Here is a 27889-nt window from a genome sequence, read left to right as displayed (position 1 = left end):
AAAAGGAACAGAGAAAAATTACCGTTATGTAATCACCATAGTAATAATTTATTCAGGCAAAAATCATCAATAAAGGCTAAAACACTGAGTGAAGACCGCTGAGGAGCACTTTCAAATTGTCACTCCAGAGTTCACTTATAAATTACAAAGGTAAAAAGGTACCCTTACAATGAAGAAATATGAAATATGGTACACATCTTGATAACCAAATGACCAATTCTAGAACTGACATCATTGTCTCCTGAGGTAATGTATTGAAGAATGTATAATATCACCTATGTAATATTTCTGCCAAAATATTTAGCCTGAAACTAATCATGTGGAAATACCAGGCAAATCTAAACTGAAGGACATTTTACAAAATTACTAACCTAGACGCTTCAAAAATGTCAATGTTATGAAGCAAAAAAAAAAGGCTGAGGAACTTGTCTAAATGAAAGAACATTAAAGTATAAAAATCTAAAAGCAATGTATAATCTTGGTTAGACCTGGTATCAAAAATAATAAAGTAAAAAGAAGTTATAAAGGACATTAAGACAATTGGAGCTATCTAAATGCAGACTGTATATAATAGCATTCTATCAATGCTAAACTTCCTGTGTTTGATAGTGATGGTTATAAAAGAGAATGCACTTTTTTTAGGAGATATGGGATAATATATTTAGTGATAAAGTGGTATAATGTCTACAACTCTCAAATGGTTCAGAAAAATGCACAAATATTGTGATCTATAAATGTTAATATATAGAGATCTACAAAGCAAAGCGACTGTGGTAAGATGTTAACAACTGTTGAAATCTAGGTAAAGGGTATACTGGTGTTCATTATATTATTCTTACAACTTTTCCAAAGGTCTGAAACACTCCAGAAGAAAGACTTAGAGGGAATAAAGTACATATATACATATTACTGATATAAAAAACATGTCAGTAATACTTATATAAAAAGCTAATACACTTTAATAAAATATCTTTCAGACATTTACACATCAGAAATATACATTTATCTACAATTCATACTGGCAAGAATGAGAGAGGGAGTTGAAGCAGGAAGGGTTCTCCTCAGCCAAGTTTCTAGAAAGAACACCTGGCACTTCAACTTTCTCACCTCCTATTTATATCAATATGAATTGCAGTCTTGAAGACAGAAGGAGGTGAACATTTAAGTAAAGATATTTTTTAAGGATGAATATGACCTTAGAAAAACTAAGAAACCAATGTAAAGAAAAATTAAAGTTCAGACAGAATATTTCTCTTTGTGTATCATGATCTCAGAAATCATTTACTTTACTGGTTTATTTAAGTGAAACTATACATAACTACATCTATTTTTTTCTCCTAATAACGACTAGTGAACATTCTTTTCTCTTTTGTTTCCCTCTTCTGTTTTTTTATGCCTTAAAAGTTCAATCATTTTTCCAGTTTTAATTCTCCCTTCTATACTAAATACTCTAAAATCTTCATTTCTGGCTTTCTTATCATTTCTAGGATTGACAGAGAGGGTAAAAGACATTTTACATAAACATAAAACATGACACCAACTCAACATTTCCAAATCTGATCTCAACATCGTTCCCTCCCAGTTCTTATTTGTTAGTGTTCCTATTTCTATTACACTGGTACTATGTATGAATTGTTTCTTTAAAATCTCTGCCCAATTTGGCACTTTTTTCATTCTCATAAAGCCTAGAACATAATCAGTTGTTAATGAATGTTTGTGGAAAAGAAAAAGTCCCTTTGGGTCAGCATTTCATTTCACCCTTGATTATTATGAGTTTTTAACTCAATTTCTGCCCTCTTCTACTCTGACCTAGGACAATGCCTCTGTTAGGATTAACCCTTATTAAATCATCTTTTGGTCACACCACTTTGTAAGAATTGCAACTGCTTCTAATTCTCAATTCCTACTTAGCTTTCAAGACACTTCATAGTCTAGTCCCATTTCATCTACTCAAATCTTCAATTTCAGTAAAGTACCTTAGTAACATTTAACTTCTAGAAATTTGATTTATACTTGTGCAGCAGTAACATGCCAGCAATGCAACTGCCATTCTACTCAATGAACATAAGTACTAATGTAATTAAACTCCAAAATGCTAAATCACATAAGAAAAAGGGATATATACATTTTAATAATGTCCTGACCACTGGAAAGTAAAGTGTCCAAACAAGTACAGTTACAACAAATCCTTAAGGACTTAACTTTATAATTAAGAGATTTTATGTTTTAAAGTTGAGAATGATAAACACCATTTGAATTATTTAAAAAATCAGCCTCTAAGAAGAAAGATGACCATGAACAGAAAAAGCCACCAAGTTAGACTCTTCAGAAACTTGTTCAAGTGCTTCAGCAAAACATTTGAATATTTTATATGATCCCGCTAACATTAATTATATACATGATAAATTTACATATGCATATTATGATATGCAGCTGTACTTAAAACCATATACGTATCTGGTGGGTGGTCTAAGGGAGAAATAATATATAGTAAAAATCAATGATAAAGGAAGAATAACACTGAGAACATAAGACAGTATTGTTAGTATGAAATACTTTTTCATTGTGCTTTAACTTACATCTTCCTAATTAATAATAAGGTTAAGCAGTTTTTCATTTGTCTATTAGCCATTTGGATTTCCTCTTTTCCAAAAACCACATCCAAGTCTGGCCATTTTTAAACAGGGCTTTCTGTCTTTGCCTATTGAGTCTTAAGAATTCTAACACACTCTTGATAGGCATTTTAGGCCTTATATATTCTAAAATACATTCTCTCAACTTGAAAAATATCTTTTAATACCCTATTTTCCATTGGGTATTCTTTAATAAAGAATATTTTTTTGCTTGTTTTTTAAAAACAATTTTTTTTATTAAAGTAGAATTTATAATGTTAGTCTCAGGTATACAGTATTATTCAACAATTCTACACATTACTCACTGCTCATAATGATTAAGTATAAACTTAACCTCCTTTATCTATTTCACCCATCTCCTCACCCACTTCACCTCTGACAATCACTTTCTTCTTTGTATTTGTCTATTTTTTATAACATATCAGATAAAGGGTTAATATTGAAAACATATAAAGAACTTATCAAACTCAACACTCCAAAAACAAACAATCCAATGAAGAAACGAGCTAAAGACATGAACAAACACTTCTTCAGAGAAGACATCTAGATGGCCAACAGACACATGAAACAATGCTCAATGTCACTCATCATCATGGAAATACAAATCAAAACCACAATGAGATACCACCTCACACCCATCATAATGGCTAACATTAACAACTCAGGCAACAACAAATGTTGGCATGGATGTGGAGAAAGAGGATCTCTTTTGCACTGCTGGTGGGAATGCAAACTGGTGCAGCCACTCTGGAAAATAGTATGGAGGTTCCTCAAAAAATTAAAAATAGAACTACGCTATGACCCAGCAATTGCACTACTAGGTATTTATCCAAGGGACACAGGTATGCTGTTTCGAAGGGACACATGCACCCCAATGTTTATAGCAGCACTATCAACAACTGCCAAAGTATGGAAAGACCCCAAATGTCCATTGATGGATGAATGGATAAAGATGTGGTGTGTGTGTATATATACATACATATATATATTGAAGTATTACTTGCCAATCAAAAAGAATGAAATCTTGCCATTTGTAACTACGTGGATGGAACTAGAGGGTATCATGCTAAGCAAAATTAGAGAAAGAGTTATCATATGACTTCACTGATATGAGGACTTTAAGATACAAAACAGATGAACATAAGGGAAGGGAAGCAAAAATAATGTAAAGACAGGGAGGGGGACAAAAACATGAGACTCTTAAATGTGGAGGACACGGGTTGCTGGAGGGGTTGTGGGAGAGGGATGGGCTAAATGGGTAAGGGGTATTGGGGAATCTACTCCCAAAATCATTGTTACACTATATGCTAACTTGGATGTAAAATTTAAAAATAAATTAAAATAAAAAAAAGAATCTGTGTTTTTAGTTTCTTTTTTACTTTATTTATGTTCTTAAATTCCACATATGAGTGAAACCTTATATCTTTCTCTGACTGACTTATTGCACTTAGCATTATTATACCAGCTCGGCCCATCCATGTTGTTGCAAATGTAAGAAGTAATTCCTTTTTGTGGCTGAGTAACATTCCACTGTATATACATATATAACACTTCTTTACCCATTCATCTATCAATACACAATTGGGTTGTTTTCATATCATGACAATGGTAAATAATGCTACAATAAACATATAGGTGTATCTATCTCTCTGAATTAGTGTTTTCTTTGTGTAAATATCCAGTAATGGAATTACTGGATCATATGATAAGTTTATTTTCAATTTTTTGAGAAGCCTCCATACTGTCTTCACAGTGGCTGCACCAGCATGCACACCCACCAACAGTGCACAAAGGTTCCTTTTTTTTCCACATCCTCACCAACATTTGTGTTTTTTTATTTTAGCCATTATGACAGGTATACGGTGATATCTCATTGTGGCTTTTCAATTTGCATTTCCCTAATGGTTAGTGATGTTGGCCATCTATATATCTAATGACGTTCTCTGCCCATTTTTGGACTATTTGCTTTTTGGTGTTTAGTTTAAATTCTTGATATACTTTAAATATTAGCCCCTTATCAGATATATCATTTGCAAGTATTTTCTCTCATTCAGTAGGCTGCCTTGTTTTGTTGATGGTTCCCTTCACTGTGCAAAAGCTTATTTTAGTATAGTCCCAATAGTTTAATTTTGTTTTTGTTTCCCTTGCCTGAGAAGACATAGCTAGAAAAAAGATTGCTATGGCTGATATCAAAGAAATAACTGCCTATGTTTTAGAAGAGTTTTATGGTTTCAAGTCTCACATTTAGGTCTTTAATTCATTTCAAGTTTGTTTTTGTATACGATGTAAAACAGTGGTTCAGTTTTCCCAGGGCCATTAGTTGAAAAGATGGTATTTTCTTCATTTTATATGTATATATGTGTGTGTAGGTGTATGTACATTTAGGAATATGTATACATATATATGTAAGAATACATATATGTAAGAGTTTATCAATATATATATTCTTGCCCCCTTCACTGTAGATTGACCATATACGTATGGGTTTATTTCTGGGATCTCTGTTCTATTAATCTAGGTGTCTGTTGTTTTGCCAGTACCATACTGTTTTGATTACTATATTTTGTTGTATATCTTAAAATTTGAGATTGTGATTACTTCTGGGTTTTTTTTTTTTTTTTTAAAGTAGGCTCTGGGCTTGAATTCACAACCCTGAGATCAAGACCTGAGCTGAGATCAAATTGGAGACTTAACTGAGCCACCCAGGTGCCCCTATTCTTAAGATGCTTTGGCAGTTTGGGGTCTTTTGTGGTTGCATACAAATTTTAGGATTATTTGCTCTAGTTCTGTGGAAAATACTGTTGGTGTTTTTATAAAGATTGCATTAAATTTCTAGGTTGCTTTGTGTAGTATAGACATTTTAACCATATTGTTTCTTCCAACTCATGAGCACAGTATACTTTTTCAACTGTTTGTGTCATCTTTAATTTCTTTCACCAATGTTTAATAGTTTTAAGAGTACAGGACTTTCACCTCCTAAGTTACGTTTATTCTTAAGTATTTACTCTTTTTGGTGCAATTGTAAATGGGATTATTTTCTTAATTCCTCTTTCTGCTACTTCATTATTAGTGTAATGGAATTCAACAGATTTCTGTTTATTAACTGTGTATCCTGTGACTTTACTCAATTCATTCATCAGTAGTTTTAATCAGTCATTTTGTAGTTAGTTTGGTGGATTCTTTAGGATTTTCTACATATAGTATCATGTCACCTGCCAATAATGAAAAATTTACTTCTTCCTTACCAATCTGGAAGCCTTTTCTTTTTCTTGTCTGATTGGTGTGGCAAGAACTTCCAGTACCATGCTGAATAGAAGGGGTAAGAGAACACCCTTGCCTTGTTCCTGCTCTTAAAGGAAAAGCTCTGTTTTTCACCATTGACAATAATGTTAGCTGTGGATTTCTCATATCGCCTTTATTACGCTGAGGTATTTTCTCTCTAAACCTATTTTATTGAGTTTTTATCATGAATGGATGTTGTACTTTGTCAAATGCTTTTTCTACATCTATTCAGATAATTAAAGTTTTTTATCCTTTCTCTTGTTAATATGATGCATCACGTGGGCTGTGAATACTGAACCCCTTGGCATTCCTCGAATAAATTCCACTTGATCATGGTGAATAATTCTTTAAAATATATTGCTGGATTTGGTTTGCTATTTAAAACTTTTTTTAAAGTTTATTTATTTTTGAGAGAGAGAGAGAGAGAAAGAGAGTTGGGGAGGGCAGAGAGAGAGGGAGACACAGAATCTAAAGCAGGCTCCAGGCTCTCTGAGCTGTTAAGCCAGAGCCTGGCACGGGGCTCAAACCCACGAAACAGGAGATCATGACCTGAGTCGAAGTTGGATGCTTAACTGACTGAGCCACCCAGGAGCCACAGTTTTATAATAGTTTATTGAGGATTTTTGCATCTATGTTCATCAGAGATATTATCCTGTAGTTTTATTGTGGTGTCTTCACCTGGTTTTAGTCTCTGGGTAATGTTGGCTTTGTAGAATGAATTTGGAAGCTTTCCTTCCTCTTCTACTTTTTAGAATAGTTTAAACATTGGATGGAGTTCAACTGTGAAGCCATCCAGTCCTGGACCCTTGTTTCTCAGAAGTTTTTGCATTACTGATTCAATTTCATTGCTGGTAATTCGTCTGTTCAAATTTTCTCTTTATTCCTGATTCAGTTTTGTAAGGTTATAGGTTTCTTGGAATTTATTCATTTCCTCTGGGCTGTCTAATTTGTTCATCTGTATTTTTTCATAATATTCTCTTATAATCTTTTGCATTTCTGTGGTGTTGCTGATTTCTCCATTTCTGAGTCCCCTTTATTTCTTGATGACTCTGGCTAAAAGTTTATCTATTTTGTTTAGCTTTTCAAAGAACTACTTCTGGTTTCATTAATCTGTTCTACTTTTTAGTCTCTCATTTATCTGCTCTATATTATTTCCTTCCTTCTACACTAGTTTTGGGCTTTTTTCTTTTTGAAGCTACCTCAGGAATAAAATCAGGTTGTTTGAGATTTTTCTTGCTTCTTGAGGTAGTCCTATATTGCCATTATCCTCCCTCTTAGAACAGCGTTTACTGCATTCCAGAGTTTTTGGACCACTGTGTTTTCATTGTCCTTTGTCTATTTTTTTTTCACTTCCTCTTTGATTTCTTGGCTGATCCATTCATTGTTTAGTAGCATGCTAATTAGCCTCCACATATTTTGTGTTCTTTCCAAATTGTTTGTGATGGATATCCAGTTTCATACTTCAAATTTTAAAATGTTAATGAGACTTGTTTGTTGGCCTAATATGTGACCTATTCCACGTGCACTTAAGAATGTGTACCCTGTTGCTTTTTGGATGAAATGTTACAAATATATCTATTAGGTTCATTTGGCCTAACATACCCTTCAAAGCCACCATTACCTTAATTTTCTGTCTGCAATATCTATCCATTAATGTAAATGGGGTTAATGTCCACTACTATTATTGTGTGTCAATTACCTTTTCTATTTCTGCTAATATGTATTTAGGTGTTTCCATGTTTGGTGCATTATAAATGCTTACAAGTGCTATATCATCTTGCTAAATCGTTCGCTGGTATCCTTTTTTGTCTTTCATTATAGTCTCTGTTTTGAAGTCTATTTTGTCTGATATATATATATATCAGACAAATATATATTTGATATATATCAAACATAAATATATATTTGATATATATCAGACTGATATATATATATACATTGCTACCCCAGCTTTCTTTTTGCTTGCATTTGCATGATAAATGTTTTTCCCTTCACTTTCATTCTGCATGTATCTTTAGGTCTGAAGTGGGTCTCCTATTTAAAATCCATTTGGTCATCCTTTGTCTTTTGATTGGAGCATTTAGTCCATTTACGTTTAAAGTAATAATTGGTAGGTATGTACTTATTGTCATTTTGTTACTTGTTTTACGCCTCTTTTTTTCTATGTACTTCTTTTACTCTCTTACTTTGTGGTTTGATGGCTTTCTTTAGTGTTTTGCTTGGATTCCTCTATCTATTATAGGTTTTTGATTTGTGGTTACATTAAGTTCATATAACATCTTATGCATATTGCAGTCTATATTAAACTGATGGTCACTTAAGTTTGAACTGATTCTAAAAGCACTAAATTTTTACTCTTCCCCCTCACATTTTATGTATATGATTTGATCCTTTATATCCTTTTATTTCATGAATCCCTTGATTGATTTGTGTGCATATAATTGATTTTACTGCTTTAGCTTCCATAATGGTTATACTGAAAAAAGACACTAAAGGGAATCAATAGCAGATTAGAAGAGGCAGAAGAACAAATCATCAATCTAGAAGACAGGGTAATGAAAAGCAACCAAGTTTAACAGTAAAAAAAGAAAAGTTAAAAAAAATGAGAAGAGATTAAGGGAATTCCGTGACATCATCAAGCATAATAACATTTTCATTACAGAAATCCCAGAAAAAGAAGAGAAAAGAAAGTTTTCTTATAGTTTCTTTCCTTCATGCCTCATTTGAGTGGGTGAGTTCATTTCTAGTTCACAGTCACAGTGAAGATACACCCTAGCCTCATATTTTACTTCCTCACTTGGGTAGATCCCAGAATTTATCTCCTCTGCCACGTTCATAAAGCTATGCATTTCAAAATGGAGTTCACTTTACTTAGTACAGGCCATCTGAGGAAATGCCTGTTCTTGAACTCAGTTTCTTTCTCTAAGTTCTCACGTTCAGTCAATCTGTGGAATTAGAGAGTATCCTTTTTTAAAAAAAAATTTTTTGACATTTTTTTTTTGAGAGGCAGAGCAAAACAGAGCATGAGTGGGGGAGGGGCAGAGAGAGAAGAGGACACAGAATCCAACGCAGAATTTGATGCGGGACTCAAACTCATAGACTGTGAGATCATGACCTGAGCCGAAGTTGGACGCCTAACCAACTGAGTTGGTTAAATTCACCCCTGTAAAATTTTTTTCAATAATTTTATCTATGATTTTTAGTTACTTTCCACAGAGGGATCATCTGGGAACCTAGTCATATATAAAATCATAAACAGAATGCTTGAATCAACCTCCTTCACTTGTGTTCTACTGTATATAAAGTGCTGCAGAAAAAGGCAGGAAGTGGAGACCAGGAAAGGATGCTCAAAGACGCTGATGTCCAATCAAATTTGAAATATAAATAGGGGTTTTTCTAGCAAAGATGATGGGCAAGAGTATATCAAGACTTTGGAGAAACATATGGAAAAGCTTAAAGAAGAATATCTTTGGGAAACAAAGTATTTCAGTGTACAGAGGAGCAATGAGGGTGAAAGAGTGAAAAGAGATATGGAAGAATTCATGAAATATTAGAGTATAACTGAGGCTTACTAACTAACATGAGGCAAAAGGGCTACACCCATGCCAATGTTCAGGGATCACTGAGCCAATTATCAGGAAAGAAATCATAGAGCAACAGAGTTTTGGTTTTTGGTGGGGAGGAAAAGAAGCTAGAGAGGAGGGTTTTGAATCAAGGAATTAATAAATTCAGTTTTGGGCATGTTGATTTTTAAAGACCTCTAGGACAAATACAATGAAATGTTCTAAGAAACACCTAGATATATTGTAACTGAAATTCAGAATCTAAATCTAGTCTAGACATAAAAGAGTTGGGATTAAAACAACGGTCATGAATGAAACCCTGAGTAGAAAGACTGGCTAGGAAGAGTAGTGAAAGTCTTAAGTCATAAGCCTAGGAATCATTGGCATTTAAGGAACAAAAGAAGATAAGCATGAAAATCTAATTTTTTAAAATGTGGCTATATAGAAGTAGGAGGCAAAGCAAGAGAATATGGTCTAATGGAAAGTGAATATGGTCTAATGGGAAAGCCAAATGCTCAAGACCAAGTCAGATCCAGATGATCTTTTATTCAACAGTTTTAGAAATAAGTCCATAATAATCTCAGTACTGTCCTCCATTTCCTCTGTCTGGTCTCTGTTCTTACACCTCTACTGTAAAACTTTCTCCAAAAGAAATAGCCTCTAGTCTCCCAGTGCTCACTAGGAATCTTTGATTTTTCTAAGAACCCTAGTCTCTCATTCTACAAAAACTACTTTTTATCTTCATCACTCTCAACACTTTCACCAGTCTCATAACCTTGACCCATAATTCACTGAGAAAGGTTTGAGAAGAAATCCCTCATACTTCTAACAAATCTACAAGCACCCCCCTTCAATCCCCCCCACCCCCCCACTCATGTTCTGCTTCTCTCCAGATGAAGAACAGGGTCACTTTGAAAGGCAAATACCTCTGTATAAATGCTTCTCAACTAGAGGTGATTTTAACCACAGCTACCCTAAAGGTACATTTTTCTTTATTGTGAGAATAGGGTGCTACTAGCATCTGAAGAGGAGAGACCAGGGATAATGCTAACCATCTAATGTTGCACAAGACAGCACCCACCATAAAAGAATTATGATTCAAAATGTCAATAGTGCTGAGGCTGACAAACCCTATTCCACATGGTCTGAATCCTATCCAGTCTCTTACTGAGAACTCAGCCTAGTTTTTCTGTTCCCTTCTACATCTTCATCTCCCCATTCCCACTGGACCATTCCCATCACCATGTAAAATGGTCCAGTATTTTCCATTCTTTAAAAATATACTAATACACATGTCCACATGAGAGCATGCGTGCGCACGCACACACACACACACACACACACACACACACTGATTGCTTATATCCCTTCAGGTACTGCTATTTCTCCAATACCTTATATTACAGTTCAGTACTCATATTTTTCTATATAATATTTAATACTCACATACATTTGAACGTATTATACTCATATTTCCATTAGTCATTTCTTCATTCAGACTTTTTCCCAAACTGTTTCACTGAGGTAACTCAGCAAATTTCTTCTTTCCTGCTTATAAAGAGTCTCATAACTAAGTTCAATGGTCAATTATGGTAGTTATCTATTGCACAGATTTCTCTGGTCTAATTATCTCCATACACCCACCCTAAGCCCAACAACACCATCATTATAAATTATTGGGAGATTGTATTTTCAACAGTCAGTCATGTTCACTACCACATTCCCAGCTCCCAGCACCATCTGGCACATAGCAGACACTCAAATATATGTTAATGATAGAATCCTTGACAAAGAGTTAATTTATTATAAAGCTACCATATTTGAAGTATGTATGTTAAAATAAGAAACTAATATATGCAAGGGATTATGGCTGGAATTTAAATAATGAAGCAAAACCTGAAATCAGGTCTCCTGATTCACCTGTCTCTCCAGCAGGAAGTCAATTCAAAAGATAAAAAAAAAAAAAAAACATTTTAAAGATCTTATTTAAGATTTTAAATATAAATCGCCAGTGTGGGGCTCAAACTCACAACCCCAAGATCAAGAGTTGCATGGTCTACCAACTGAGCCAGCCAGGCACCCTTCAAAATATTTAGAAATCTAAAGAGAGAGTGACTACAGTTGATTTGGGGTCTCATGTTGTGCATGAGAGGAAAGTGATCTGAGAAAGTCCTTTAGAGTATAGGTATTAAGAAGAATCAAGAGTTTTGCATGTTAAAATACACAAAAGGACTAACGTAAATGTCTAACACCCAGGAAGTTGGTGTCTAACACCCAGGAAGACCTCCATAGACTATACTCTGATGTCACAATTTCTATGTAAAGCCTGTAGATCCTACATTCTTTAAATTCCTGGTCTCCCCTCCACTGGTATCAGTCATTAATTATTACTGGTCCCACATAACTATATGGCCTTTGTTCTTTCTCAAACATGCCCAGTCTTTATAGTTTTCAAGTCTTTACAACCCTAAGAGGTAAAGAAAAACGATCCCCATCTGAGTTTCACAAAAGTTAGTTTTGGTCCAAAATTGTACTCATTTCACTTGCACACAGATTGATTCTTGATCAAGAACAGGCTTCAGTTTTGCCAGAGAGGTTATCAACTCAGTCTTCTCTAGTGAGAAAAGGAACAGCTCAATTGGTCGTAAGGAAAAATTTGGATGACCCTCCTCTTGCCAAGTCAGTATCATGTGATTGTCTGTCTGCCAGGTGATGATGTGGTGTCTCCTGGTGAATTTGCACACCATTTCCAGCCATATACAAAGACTTCACCACAGCTGAAGTTCCTCTCACTGTCTGCAACAAATACAGATGAGGGCCCTCCTGCATTTGTAAGGGGAACGTGGCAAGAGACAGTGAAGCAGTCAGCAAAATCAAGAGTGAGTAGCAGCCACTGGGTATCCACAATTCCAGAACATTAATCTGGGTCAAGGCAGAAGAAAGAGCACACATTCAGTGTACCCTCTCAACAACATCTCTGCAGTCTGGATCATTCAGCAACTGGAAATGCTTTCTTATATAACATAAAGCCAGTAACTCCAAGGAGAACTCGGGAAACACTTAGACCACCAGTGATAACTTCACATAATACTCCAAGAAGTACGGGACAAAGCTGGCATACTGCACAACAGCAAATGCTATGAACCTAAAGAGGAGATAAGCAGGCTACCGATGCGATTCAGAAGCTTCTGATTTGTAGGTTCTTCCTGAAATGCTGGAAACAAAGGTATGAGCATATTTAGGCTTCCACATAAGCAACTTAGTACAATGACTGAGAAACTGGTTGTAATGGCGTCTCTCCCTTGTTCTGCAGATTCAAACTAAAGATTTCTAGTTAGGAGGATTTATCATAAGAGATAGTAGACCAGACAATTCCTGAGCCTCATGGGCCCAGAGGCCAGGCAGCAATATGCGTAAAAAGAGACGCTCTGGGATGGAAGACCTTTCTGTATGTCTTTGATTAATAATGCCTTCACAACTGTCCAAGTTTCCACCACTACCCAAGCAAACAACTGAACAAGAAAATGAATAGTTAATTGGGATTAAAAAAAAAAAAAAAAAAAAAAAAAAAAAGGCAGGCTCAACCTACCTTGAGTTTTAGCCCAAGGAGCAATAACCGTGCAGTTCCAAGAAGAAAATTACTTCACTTTGGCTTGCTTCTTCTTGTCTCACACATCCCTATTCATGCTAGTCTGGTTTTAAGTATTGTTATGAAACATGCCATACAAAAGAATGTATTAAACATACATGTGCAACTTACCAGAAATATTCATGCAGCAACTAGATACACGACACTGCTAATACATCAGAACCCCTGTGGATCCTAGTCCCTCTCCCCCAACACAACCCAAATTCTGACTTACATGATTAATCATTCCTGGATTTTCTTTCTTTTCTTTTAGAATTTCTTTTAAGTTTATTTATTTACTTTGAGAGAGGGGGAGTAGAGGGAGACAGAGAGAATCCCACGCGGGCCCTGCACCATCAGTGCAGAGCCTGACACACAGCTCAAACTCACGAACCTGATCATGACCTGAGCTGAAACCAAGAGTCAGACGTTTAACTGAGTGAGCCACCCAGGTGCCCCTCTTGGCTTTTCTTTATATATTATCTTCTACATATGTACACATTTCTGAAAGATATGTGTTTGATTTGTCCTGCCCTTAAGCTTTATGGAATCATATTCTGAACACAACCTTTCTTAACTTCTTATACTCAGCTCTTTTCCAGCTTCACTGATAAAGATGTTTATACAGCTGTCATTCATTTTCACTACTCTATAATTTACACCTTGTTCACTATACCGTAGCACGTCCAGTTAGTCACTGGTAGGCATTTTGGTTATTTCCAATCTGTGATTATTATCAACAACTCTGCTATACTGTCATGTATTATTCTTGATGAACACTTTTTAGTTTCTCTAGGGAAGTGCTGGCCAATATAAACATAATGGAAACCACAAGTAATTTAAAATTTTCCAGTAGCTACATTAAAAAGATTTGTAGGGGCATTCACTTTTGAAAGTCCCCTCTCTGTAAAGAGAGCTTTCCTACGATTCNAATTCTTGATTTCTGCTCAGGTCATGATCTCACAGTCTGTGGGTTTGAGCCCCATGTCAAGCTCTGCACTGACAATGTGGAGCCTGCTTGGGACTCTCTCTCTCCATCTCTCTCACTGACTCTGCTCTTGCTCTATCTCAGAAAATAAACTTAAAAAAAAAAAGATTTATTCTAAAAGGGTAAAATTTTAGTATCTTATTTAACCAAATGTATCATTACAATATACAATATTTATAAAAATCATTGAGATATTTTACATTCTTTCTTCTTAACTAAGTCTTCAAAATCCAATATTGTATATTTAAAGCAAATCTCCTTTTGGACAAGTCACATTTTGAAAACTCAATAACCACATGTGGTTAATACTGGAGCAATGCAACTCAAGAGCATATTGGTTAAGTAGAGATGGTAAGCAAGAAGATACAGTTTTACATTTTTATTCCTACATATTAATGAAGCTTCTTGTTCCAAATACTCCCAAACATTTGTCTGATGTTGTCACTTAGCTTATGTGGGTTTTATGGAACATTTCATTGACATTTTAATTTGAATCTTTCTGATTAATAATTTTGAACACCTTTTCATGATTTCAATCATTTGGGCTTCATCTTTTGTGAAACGCTTGTTCGTGTCTTTTAATCAGTTTTCTACTGAATCTTTCATTGATTTCTACTTTTTTTTTAAATTCCCTTAAGTAATCTTTATGGCCAACGTGGGGCTTGACTCACAACCCCAAAAAAGAGTCACATGTTCTACCAACTGGGCCAACCAGGCGCCCCTATAAATTTCTTTTACCTATCACATGAGTGGAAATTATTTTTTCTTCATTTCATGAACTATATAGGCACTCTTCTTGATGTTTAATAAAGAATTGTTTGTGGTAAATTTTTTATTTTGTCCTTTATGATTGTGCATAAAGAAATCTTTCCCAGGGTGCCTGGGTGGCTCAGTCAGTTAAGTGTCCGACTTCGGCTCAGGTCATGATCTCACGCTTCATGGGTTTGAGCCCCATGTCGGGCTCTGTGCTGACAGCCAGCTCAGAGCCTGGTGCATGCTTAAGATTGTGTCTCCCTCTCTCTCTGACCCTCCCCTGCTCACACTGTCTCTTTGTCTCAGAAATAAATAAAACATTAAAAAAAAAATCTTTCCCTACTCTGAGATCATGAAGATCTTTCACTATTAGCCCTTAACAGGTCTTTCTATTATTGTTCAGAGCCTGCATTCCCTAGATTAGGGGATTATGCATATCCACCTTCATGCCTTTTGAGAATATACATTTTCAGCCCATAAGCTTAGCCACATCATTTGCTTTAGCCAACAAAATGTGAGGAAATTACATAAAGAACATCTAAGCAGTAATTTAAAATACATTTGTACACTTTAGTTCAACTCATTATGTGAATAAGCAAGCAAGTGGCTCCTCTTTCAGCATGAATCCTCAAAATGAGAAGACAAAGCAGCAATAGCCAACTCACTGCCATGCCAAGCAATGTGAGAAGTTTTTATTTAAGCCTTTGAGATTTAAGGGAAATGTTTTATACAGCAAAGATAATACTAATGATTGGCTTATTAATTTCAAGCATTTTCCCTAATATTTGCATTTAAGCCTGTCTCTTTTGGGTGTACCTCTTTTTAAAAAAATTTTTTTTAATGTTTATTTCTGAGAGAGAGAGAGAGCAAGAGAGAGAGCGAGGGCGTGAGCAGGGGAGGTTCAGAGAGAGGAGATATAGAATCTGAAACAGACTCCAGGATCTGAGCTAGCTGTCAGCACAGGGCCAGACGCGGGGCTTAAACCCACGAACCGCGAGATCATGACCTGAGCTGAAGTCAGATGCTTAACCAACTGAGCCACCCAGGCACCTCAGGGCGCACCTCTTAAATCCAGTTATTTATCCACTTAAATTTTCTAATTTCCACTATGATTTCTTCTTCAACTGGTGAGTTATTTAACATGTATCTTTGCTCTGAAACATACGGAGTTTTATTACTTTACTCTAACCTTTATTTTAAACACTAACTTAATTCCACTAATAGTGTTGTATGTAATATTAATGCTTTCAAATTCTCTTTATATACCACTGAAGGTCAAAATACTAGGGATAAGCACAGAAAGACCCTGCACTCTTCAGAGGTTAGAGTCGTTTCTCAAATTACTCTCATCTTTTATTGCTTGCTTATTCCTTACTTACTTAAGGGATAAACTGACTTTGGATTTATTCTATCAATTGTTGTTTCATATATTTGAAGATTTGATATTAAATACACCAATATACTTTTCTGATAGATTCTTTGACACTCTTTAGCACTACTAATGTTTTGTTTTCAAATCTACTTTGTAAATCTGTCTGCTATCAGGGCATGTACAATAGCTTTTTTGTGTTACTTTTTATTTGGGAAGTAGCTATGTATTCTCATTTTCACTTGTAACTGGAATTTTTAAAAAACATAAAATTCACCATCTTAAGCATCTTTTAAGTTTACAGTTCTGTACTGTTAAATATATTCACTGTTGTACAATGGCTAGCCAAACTGTTTTCATTTAGTAAAACTAAAACTCTATACTCATTAATAATTCCTTGTTTCATCTGGACTGACAGCCCAGAGCCTGGAGCCTACTTCAGATTCTGTCTCCCTCTCGGCCCCTCCCCCACTTGAGCTCTCTCTCTCAAAAAATAAATGTTAAAAACAATTCCCCATTTCTCCCTCCCCCACAGCAACTACCACTCTATTTTGTTTCTATGAATCTGGCCTCTTTACTACCTCATTTATAAATGGAATCATCCTGTGTATGTCTTTGTGGCTTATTTCATTTATCATGTCTTCAAAGACCATCCATGCTGTACTCTATGATAGATTTCCTTCCTTTTTAAGGGTTGAATAATATTCCACCATATGTATACACCACATTTTATTTATCTATTCATCTGATGATGGACATTTATTTGGCTTGCTTTTTGGCTATTGTAAATACTACTGCTAAGAACATGACTATGGAAATCTTTTAGTTTTTTGAGGAATTGCCATACTGTTTCCAATAGTACTTTTATCATTTTATGTTACCACCAACAAAGCACAAGGGTTCCAATTTCTCCACATCCTCTCCAACAACTGTTATTTCCTGGGTTTTACTTTTTATTTTGAAAGTAACCATTATATTTCATTGTGATTCTGATTTGCACTTCTCTAATCAATAGTGAGGTTGCACATATTTTCATATGTTCATTGGACATTTGTATATTGTTGGGGAAAAAGCTTTTCATATCTTTTGTCCATTTTTTAAACTGAATTTTTTGTTGAATTCTTGGATCTCTTTATATATTCAAAAATATTAACCCCTTATCAGATGATATGCAAATATTTTCTCCTATTCTGCAGCTGACCTTTTCATTCTGCTGTAAGTTAATACACATAAGTTTTTGATTTTTATGAATTCCAGTGTTTGTTTTATTACACATGCTTTTAGAATCATAGCCAAGAAATCATTGCCAAATCAAACATGAAGCTTCACCCTGTTTTCTTCTAGTTTTATAGTTTTATATCTTAGGTTTAAGTCTTTAATCCTTAAAAATGTTTTAAGTATGATGTTAAGAGAAGGTTCCAACTTTACTCTTTTGCATGTGGATAGCCAGTTTCCCCAACACTACTGGTTGAAATTGTCTGCCCCCATTTATTGATCTTGGCACACATACTGAAAACCACTTGGTCATATACTCAACTCAAGGATTTATTTCTGTGCTCTATTCAGCTTCATTTGAGCTTTGTCTGTAAGCTCATACTACACAGTTTTGATCACCATAGTTTTGTAATTAGGAAATGTGACACTTCTTTTTCTTTCTTTCTTTTTTGGGGGGAAATGTGGTATTTCTAACTGCATGGTTTTTATTTAATTTTTTCTTATTTTTAAAATTTAATTTATTGTCAAGTTGGCTAACATACAGTGTATGCAGTGTTCTCTTGGCTTTGAGGGTAGATTCCTGTGATTCATTGCTTACATACAGCAACCAATGCTCATCCCAACAAGTGCCCTCCTCAGTGGCCATCACCCCACTATGGAATATTTAGAAAAAACAGAATTATATAATGTAGAAAAAAACTGAGCAGAAATCTGTCCATGAAGAGGTAATCATTGTGAACATTTGGTGTAAAATTGTTTGCGTATTTTTTTTAAAAAGGGATAATTTTTCATGCTCTAAAATGTAATTTTAATAATGACATGATTGTCCAGTTTAGGAAAGTGCCATTAACTGCATGGTTTTTAAAAATTGGTTTTTGGCCCTAGGATCCTGTAAGATTCTATATCAATTTTAGTACAATTTTTCTTATTCTGCAAAAGATGCCACTGGGCTCTTGACAGGGACTGCACTCAATCTGCATATCACTTTGGGCACTGACTTTTTTAAAAAAAAATTTTAAAGATATAATCCACATATGGTACAATCTATCCCAGCATATGATTTGATTGGCTTTTATATACACAATTTTGCAAACATCATCAAATTCAATATTATAACATTTTCATCACTCCAAAAACAAAGCAAAGCAAAAATAACAACCACCACCACCACCACCGTACCCATTGGCAATCACTCCCTATTTCCTCCCAAGGATATTTCCACCCAACCTAAGTCCCACAACCACCAGTCTAATTTCTGTCTGGACATCTCATACAAACTGAATCTTACAATTTGTAATTCTGAGCATGATGTTTTCATGTCTCAGCATGGATTCATTCTTCCTATTGCTAAATACTCCTCCATTATATGGTTATACCACTTTTTGTTTGTGCATTCATTAGCTGATGATCGTTTGGGTTCTTTCTACTTTCCTAATGCTGCAATTAACATTTCTGACCAAGTTTTTGTGTAGACATATGTTGTCACTTCTTTTGTGTACATATATAGGAGAGGAGTTCCTAAATCATAAGACAAATCAATGTTTAACCTTTTGAGAACTGCCACAATGCTTTCCAAAACAGCTGGACCATTTTATAATCTTTTTAAATTGGGGCGCCAGGGTGGCTTAGTGGGTTAAGCGTCCTACTTTCGCTTAGGTCATGACGTCATGGTTCGTGGGTTTGAGCCCCGCATCGGGCTCTGTGCTGACTGCCAGCTCGGAGCCTGAAGCCTGTTTCAGTCTGTGACTCCCTCTCTCTCTGAACCTCCCCTGCTCATGCTGTCTCTCTCTCTCTCTCTCTTAGAAATAAATAAAACATAAAAAAAAAAATTAAATTTAAATTCAAATTAGTTAACATACAGTATAGTATTGGTTGCAGAAGTAGAACCCACTGATTCATCTCTTACATATAACACCCAGTGTCCTCCTTAATGCCTATCACCCCAACCAAACACCCTTCAGTGCCTCCCTGTTTTTATCTTATTTTTGTTTCCCTTCCCCTATGTTCATCTGTTGTGTTTCTTAAATTCCACATATGAATGAAGTCATATACTTGTCTTTCTCTGATTTATTTTGCTTAGCATAACACCCTCAACCATTTTACATTCTAACCAGTAGTCTACAAGGATTTTGATTTCTCCCCGTCATCACCAACAACTGTGAATGTATCTTTTTTATTATAGTCATCCTAGTAGGTATAAGGTGGTATCTCATAGTGATTTTGATTCATTTCCCTGGTGGTTAATGATGTCAATCAATCTTTCATGAGATTATTAGCCATTCTTTGGAAAAGAAGTCTATTCAGATTCTTTGCTCATTTAATAATTGGGTTGTCTTTTTATTATTGAGTTATATGAGTTCTCAAATACAAGTCCTTTAATTAAAAATACTATCTGCAAACATTTTCTTCTAACCTACTTTGTTAGTGTTTTTACAGCAGTTTGATTCACAGCAAAATGATGTGAAAAAGTACAGACTCTCCCCTATCAACATTCTGCACGCTACAATCTGTTACATCTGTTACAATCAGTGGGCTTACACTGACACATCATAATCACCTGAAGTCCAAGGTTTACATAAGTTTCACGCTTGGTTATGTATATCCCATGGCTTTTGATACATGTATAATCACATGTACTCACCACTGAACCACCATACAGAACACTTTAACTGCTGTATAAAACCTCTCTGCTCTATTTATTCCCTTCCCAAACCCTAGCAATAACTGATCTTTTGTTCTATCTCCATAGTTTTCCTTTTCCAGAATGTCAAATATTTAGAATCATATAGTAAATACATAACCTTTTCTGATTAGATTCACTTAGTAATTTTCATTTAAGATTCCTTCACTGATTGCTTATTTCTTTTTAGCACTGTGTAATATTCCATTGTCCAGATATAGGAGTTTATTTATCCACTCACCTACTGAAAGCCATCTTGACTGCTTCCAAGTTTTGGCAGTTATGAATAAAGTTACTATAAACAAAAAATGCAGATTTTTATTTTTTGCATATGCAGATTTTTAAAAAAGCAAACTCTACCCGCAACATGGGGCTCAAACTCACAACCCCAAGATCAAGAGGAACATGCTCTAGTGACTAAGCCAAGCAGCCCACGCCAAATATGCAAATTTTTGTGTGACCATTAAGTTTTCAGCTCCTTTGTGGTTAAGTACCAAGGAAGGTAATTACTAGATAGTATGGCAAGAGTAGTTTTGGGTTTTGTTTTTATAAAGATTATTTATTTATTTAGAGACAGAGAGCATGATCAAGGAAAGGACAGAGAGAAAGGGGGAGAGAATCTGGAAGAGAAGTTTTTTAAGAAACAAACTGTCTTCCAAAATGGCTGTACAATTCTGCATTCCCAACAGGAGTTAAAGTTCCTGTTGCTCTATATCCTCATCAGTATTTGATATTTTCAGCTCTCTATATTTTGGCGATTCTAACGTGTGTAGTGGTATCTCACTGTTTAAATTTGCATTTCCCTGATTACACGATACAGAGTATCTTTTCATGTGCTTATTCACCATCAATATAACTGTCTCTGGTTAGCTCTTCAGCCCATTTTTTATTCCAGCTGTTTTCACATTGTTGAAGTTTTAAGATTTTTTTTTTGGTATACTTTGGGTATAGTCCATTATGTGTCTAGAAGAATTCTGACTTAATTTCTTCCTTCATGGATCATGCTTTCAGAGTTGTATCTAAAAAGTCATCAACCAACTGAAGATCATCAACATTTTCTCTTTTATCCTCTCATTATTTTTGTGTTTTACTTGTAGGTCTGAGCACTCTGAGTTACTTTTTGTGAAAAAATACAAGGTCTGTGCTTAGATTTATTTATGTTTTCACATGGATATAAAGTTGTTCCATCACCATTTGCTGAAAGACTACATTTTCTCCATTGTATTGCCTTTTCTCCTTTGTCAAAGATCAGTTTAATACATTATTGCAAGTCTATTTCTGGGCTTCCTATTGTGTTCCATTGATCTATTTGTCTATTCTTTTACTAATACCATACTGTCTTGATCACTGTAGCTTTATATTAACTCTTGAAGTCAGGCAGTATCAGTTCTCTGACTGTTCTCCTTCAATATTGGCAATTCTGGTCTTTTACCTCTCCATATAAATTTTAGAATCCGGTAATCAATATCCACAAAAATAAATTCCTGGAATCTTAATTGGGACTGCATTGAATCTACATATCAAGTTGGGGAAAACTAATAATATTGAGTCTTCCTGTCTCTCTTAGTAGTTTTTAAATTTCTTTCATCAGAGTTGTCATATTCCTCATATAGATAGATCTTGTACCTATTTTATTAGCTTTATACCTCATTATTTTATTTTGGGGAGGGAGTGCTAATGTAAATGGAACTGTGGGTTTTTTTCCTTTTCCTATCATTTTCTTCATGGTGTACTGTGAAATACAAAATTTAAAATTTGATATCCAACTTTTTTCTTTTGTTTCTTATGCTATTGGTATTATATAAGAAACCACGGTCAAATACAAAGTCAAAGATTTTCTTTTATGTTTTCCTGAAACAGTTGTATCATTTTTGCTCTTATATTTAAATGTTTAAATCAAATGAGTTAATTTTTGTACATGGTGAGTGAGGGTGGCATCAAATTTACTCTTTTGCATATGGATATCCACTTGTCCTAAGACCACTTATTAATAAGACTTTTCTTTCCTATTTGAAAAAATGGTTTAGGTGCTTCTGTCAGAAGTCAATTGAATATAGACACAAGGGTTTATTTCTGGGCTTTCAATTCTCTTCCACTGACCTGTATGTCTATGCTTATCCTAGTAAGAACACAGTCTTAATGTGGGGACTATGAATTCAAGACTATTTTAGCTATTTTGGGTTCCTTGAATTTCAATGTAAATTTTAGATCATTTCTGCAAAATAGCCAGTTAGGATATTGATAGGGTTTACACTGAATTTGCAGACTGATTTTTTGTTGATTAGTACTTTATGGTGTATATTCTTCCAATCTTTTCAATTTTTTTGCTTCTTTATCTTTTTGATGTCACATGTAAATAACACAACTAATTTTATTTACATATACTCTGATAATATTTATTTTTTCTATCCAAAGATTTGGGTTTAAATCTACCACCTTATTTTTGTGCTGGAGGCCCCTATTTATTCCACATTTCTTCTGATTTCATGGTTATTCTAATTTTATGTTTTAATAAAAATAGTTTGAAGGGTATCCTTCAAACTGCAACATGAAAACTTTAAAGCACCCTTAAATAGTATTTAATGTCCTCTCCAAGTCTGTGTTAATGTTACAGTAAATCCATAAGACACTGTTTTTACAGTTAATATTTAGATTTATCACATATCTCTTGCTTTGCTATACAGTCCTTTTTATATATCTGGCATCTGAAATCATTATGCTACCTTTGCAATTTCCTTTGAGGAGGCCTTCTGAATTATAATTTCTCTCATATTTCACCCTCTTACTTGAAAGACATTTTGCAAGACATACAATCATAAGTTGATAGCTATTTTCCCTTAGTATATTAATACTATCATTCTATAGCCTCCTGCATTCAACTGTTACCTGTTGGAAAGTCAGCTACCATATGACCACTCTTCTTCCTTTAGATGTAATCTGCCTTTTTCCCCCTGGCTGCTCTACTCCGTTATCTCTCCTCAATTCAGAAAAAGCCCTAGCTATCATCTTTTAGAATACTGACTTTGCCCCATTTTCTCTTACCTTTCCTTCTGAAATTCTGATTAAATGTCATTTGAGACCATTTCTATCACTCTGTATTTTCTTCCTTTTTTAAACTTTTCAGAAAAGTATTTTTAAAACAAAAGAAATAAAAAGCTACATAATAAAATCTAGTAGATGCTAAATTCTACAAAACTTGGTTTGAAATGTAGTTAATAAAAGCAAAGACTCTCTAGAGTAACATTCTATCCCTTTCATATATTCTACTTTTCTGCCTCTCTGTGCTGATTTTTGAAGTTTCTTGTAAAGTTGGCTACCAATTCACTGACTCTCCATTTGTATCTAATCTGCTGTTAATCCCTTCAACTGAGTTCTTGATTTCAACTTTAACTGTTTTTACTTGCAGTTCTAGGAACTTTATTGTTTAGAATTTCTCCTTCCCCACCCATATTTTTATTTCTTTAAACATAGTAAACGTAGTTACTCCATATTCTGTTTAATAATTGCAATATCTAAGGGGCACCTGGGTGGCTCAGTTTTTTAAGTGTCCGACTTCAGCTTAGGTCATGATCTCACGGTTCATGAGTTCAAGCCCTGCACTGGGCTCTGTGCTGACAGCTCGGAGGCTGGAGCCTGCTTAAGTTTCTATGTCTCCCTCTCTCTCTGTCCCTCCCCTGCTCGAGCTCTGTGTCTCTCTCTTCTCTCTCAAAAATGAACAAATATAAAAAACTTTTTTTAAGTAATTCCAATATCTAAGTTATCTCGGGGCATGGTTTTGCTGTTACTTTTGCTCATTCTCACATATGTTACATATATTTCCTTGTCTGATTATTTAACTTTGTGAGCTGCTCACTTTCCTTTTAAAATAATTTGAGTAAATTATTTGAGGTCTAAAATAAAGTTAATGTCCACACAAAAGAGCTATGTTGGCGTCTGCTAGGTTTCTGGGAAATTAGCATGTCATATCATTTTAAATCATGACTAGTAGTTACATTAGTCATCCACATAGTATGAATTTAAGTTGCATATAAATTCTAAGCCATTTTTTCCCCTTATTCTGCTCTGCACAAGTAGGGAAATTTGTAGTCCCCTAGAGGAACAGGTGAGAAAGCAAGTTCTCTTTCATTGAGGATATACTTCTTTTAGGTATCAATTTAATAGGAAGAAGACTTGATGGAATCCCGAACTTTGGCTGAGCCCTAGGGTTTGTGTCTTTTCTCCCTTCATTTTAGATGGTTTCTGCAAAGCTGAACTCCTGAAACTCCCCAAATTCCGAAATGGTCTCCAGTGCAACACTGGTTTCAATACGCCAAACCACTGCAATACTGGTTTCAATGATTTCATTCTTATAATAACCTATCTTGCTGATCTTCAAGGATTTTAAATAGATGTTTTCTCATCTATTAAAAGGCCATTTGAGTTGTCTTCACCAGTAAAAGCATGCCAGAAACAGAAAGCCTACACTCCGTCTAATGCAGTTCAATATAACTTCTGGTTCCAGCAAAACTCCTTTTGCAAAGCCAATAATGATCACCAAACTACCCTATCAATTTGGCATTCTTTTCATTTATATCTAACTCAATCTGTCCAGTTCCTGACACATCTGATTTTGCTTTCCTCTTAAAGTCAGTTTTTGACTTCCACAGCACCACTTTTCCTAATACAACTCCAAAATGATGATTCCTCAGGGCTCACATCTGGGTTTTCTTATTTCTATAGCTCCTCGGCTAAACATGTTACCTTAAGTTACCAATACCCATCTCCAAGACTACTTTTATAGCCTCCCAAGTAGACTTCTTCTGCCACTCTCGTACCTATCTCTAATCCATTCTCCACCATAATAACCTGACTTATCTTATGAAACTAAATATTAGATTATGCCCGTTGCTTCTGTAAAACTCTAAGATACTTTACTTGAATTTCAGATAAATTCCAAAAAATTTAACATAGCCCACAAAACCATACATGATCAGACTTCTGCCTACATCCTGGCATAACTGTCCTCTTATGTAATAATATAAACAAACTTTTTTTTTCATTTCCTCAAATAACCATATTCTTTCCTCCCTCATATCCTTGCCACTTGCTGTTTCCTCTGCCCAGAGTATGGTTTACCTACTCTTTGCAGGGTTCAGTCTTACTCATACTTCAGACCTCACTGTTACTGTGACTTTCTTGTTCCCTAACAACCCAAACCAGTAGAATCCTGTTCTTTGCCTTTATAACATTGATCATAATTTGTGATTAAATACTTACTGTGGGCTTATTTTAATGTCTATCCTTGTAATTATTTGTTAAGAACCCAGGCATGTAGAGACCCTATTGTTATCATCCCATTCTATGCCCAGGAGCTAGCACAATGCCTGACATAGGAGTTTACCAAATATATATTAAATCATTGTTTTCTCTCCCTTTAAGGAGACTCACAGGAAAAGTACAACTCTAATAAGAAACTACTTGTTGAGCACAGAATCAGAAACAAGGGGAATAAGTTAGGTGATAAGAATGTACATAGGGACCAATGTACATAGGCAAAATGCAACATACTTATGAACAGATCTGTAATGCTTGGAGTCATATAGCCAAGATTACTTTCTCCTAATATTTCATGGATAGGTAGATGCTGGTTTTTAATTAATACATGGCTTTTCATTATTGTCTACACTTTAGTTAAAGCAAATAAATAATCACCTACAAATGGCATGTTTCTCAAGGTGGCTTGTAAGTTCATTATTTGAAACTCAAAAAATTTTCCCACAGAACCAATATTATGTATGGTGGTTAGTTTTTCTTTGGTTAGTTCATAATGTTTAATCCATAATTTATTCATTTAACAAATATGAATTGAGCACTACTATGCACCAGGAACTGTCCTAGCAGTGGAAATACAGTAGTGTACAGAATAAGATAAAATAAAATTCCTATCCTCACAGACCTCATATCCATGTGATAAAAACAGAGAAGAGGTGCAATGTACAGAATGGTAGACGGTGAAGAACAAAGCAGGGTAGAGATAGGGAATGGAAGGAGTACAATTTTAATGTATTATTAAATTTATTTCTAGCTCTTTCTGTTCCAAAAAGGATTTAGAGATTACTTACAGAACTTAAGTATCACAAATAAAATAACAATATTTAGACAAGGAAAGACTTTCTTTCCTTTACAGAAACTTTATAAACTTTATAGAAACTTTAAAGAAACTATAAAAACACACTTCCTTTCCCACAGCAGGACAGAGAGAACTACTCAGGTTCTTAATTCACAGACAAGTTATAACACCCCGAGGCATGGTCTTCAAAAAGGCAATAGCTAGAGAAGGAGGTAAATGCAATGATGGAAATTCCATGAAAAAAAAGAAATGAACAGCCAAGAAGGAAAGTACACTTTTGTTAATGATAAGAATCTCCAATGGACAGCCAGTCCCTTCTATTCAATCACTAGTTGGTGGGCTTTTCTTCCTACAACCGTTAACTATTTCTGACCAAGATCTCTTCTATTTGGCACAGAATAGTTATACAACTTTTCCTTCATTATCTATCCCAAAAACAAATATTTAACTTTTTTAATAGCAAAAAAAGATCCCTTTTATTCCCTATCTATATCATTAAAATTCATATCAAAGGAATGCAGACAGCTAGTAGAGTTCTCTGATGCTCTTGTATTTTACCTTAATAAATAGGAGAGATACCAGGATGTGAGGTGAAATTCAAGATAAAAAACTGGAACAAGGTTTCAAAGAACACCCCTAGCACTATAGTAGGGACTGGACAAGGAAAGACAATCAGCCATTTTAATTCTCTATCCCTGTCCACAACCAATTCCACTAGCATAGAGCATGCACCATAGCTTAAGAAGTGAAGGATGGAAGGGGTCAGCAAAATTAACCCTTCTCTAAAACTTGCTCATAGAGCTGGAGTATTATAGGCCAGATGAGCATATAAACTAAGGCTGTCCATAAATTAGAAAGGGCCTTCTAAATATTTTCACCTGAAAAAAGGGTTTTAGTCAGTGAATGCTAATTTTTTTTTAAATTATTCATTCCACTGTCATTTTGATAAAATAATATATCAGGTTGTGACTATCAGATATATTCTGAGAATTTTTCAAATTAAATATTATTTATTTATATCCAAATTTTAATAAAGCCTTAAGTTTAGGAAAAACAGGGAACAACATATATTTTAAAAACTAGTATCAGCAGAAAAATGTTGTTGGCCAGAAACAATTACCTTTATGGCTCTGTGTGTGTTTTCATCTTCTTCCATCCATAGATCCTGTTCATAGTAATATAAGCCATCATTAATGACTTTAGCAAGTTCAGATGTAATTTTTGCCCGAGACATGTGGTTGCCTGTTCGATCTCCTCCAGGATGTTTTCTCATGTAAGGTGGTGTCTGAGTTACAATCAAAATCTTGTTTAAATCCTGGTCATCAATTTCATAATCTGAATCATTATCAGACCAATCAGTAAATGTGTTTTTTCGTCCTTCTATTTGTTCCATCTCTTCATCAAATAAAAAGTCAAGTTCTTCTTGCTCTTGTTCATCTGAAGGATATCGCTGATTTGATGCCTCTTCAGGTAGAGATGCTGATTCCTGAAAGAAGAAAGTGGTATTTTATATACAATTTTTTTAAGTGATAAAAAAAATCACTTAAAAAATCACATAATAATGTTACATACAAGTAATACAAAGCCTAACATGCTCAATGACTACTCAGCAGGCAAATTATAAAAGAAAATCAAATCAGTAGTATTCTAGCCTAATAAATACAAAGTC

The 27889-nt window shown here is 34.8% G+C and overlaps 1 protein-coding gene across 6 annotated transcripts in view; it reads right to left on the bottom strand.

Moving 5' to 3' along the window:
• LARP1B (La ribonucleoprotein 1B) overlaps positions 1-27889 on the bottom strand; it is a 115106-nt gene that overhangs the window by 41113 nt on the left and 46104 nt on the right. For 5 of the 6 annotated variants that reach the window (XM_077766271.1, XM_077766361.1, XM_077766135.1 and 2 more), the window contains one exon: positions 27341-27706. In XM_077766271.1, coding sequence (XP_077622397.1) covers positions 27341-27706 — 366 coding nt within the window. Of the gene's footprint in view, positions 1-19810; positions 20407-27340; positions 27707-27889 lie in introns of those variants that run through there. The other variant, XM_077766448.1, reaches the window with a different exon arrangement.

This window comes from Crocuta crocuta, unplaced genomic scaffold, assembly GCF_008692635.1.
Source record: "Crocuta crocuta isolate KB4526 unplaced genomic scaffold, BGI_CrCroc_1.0 scaffold120, whole genome shotgun sequence".
Taxonomy (NCBI): domain Eukaryota; kingdom Metazoa; phylum Chordata; class Mammalia; order Carnivora; family Hyaenidae; genus Crocuta; species Crocuta crocuta.
Note: the sequence above shows the minus strand (reverse complement) of the source record. Positions and strands in the feature narration are given on the sequence as shown.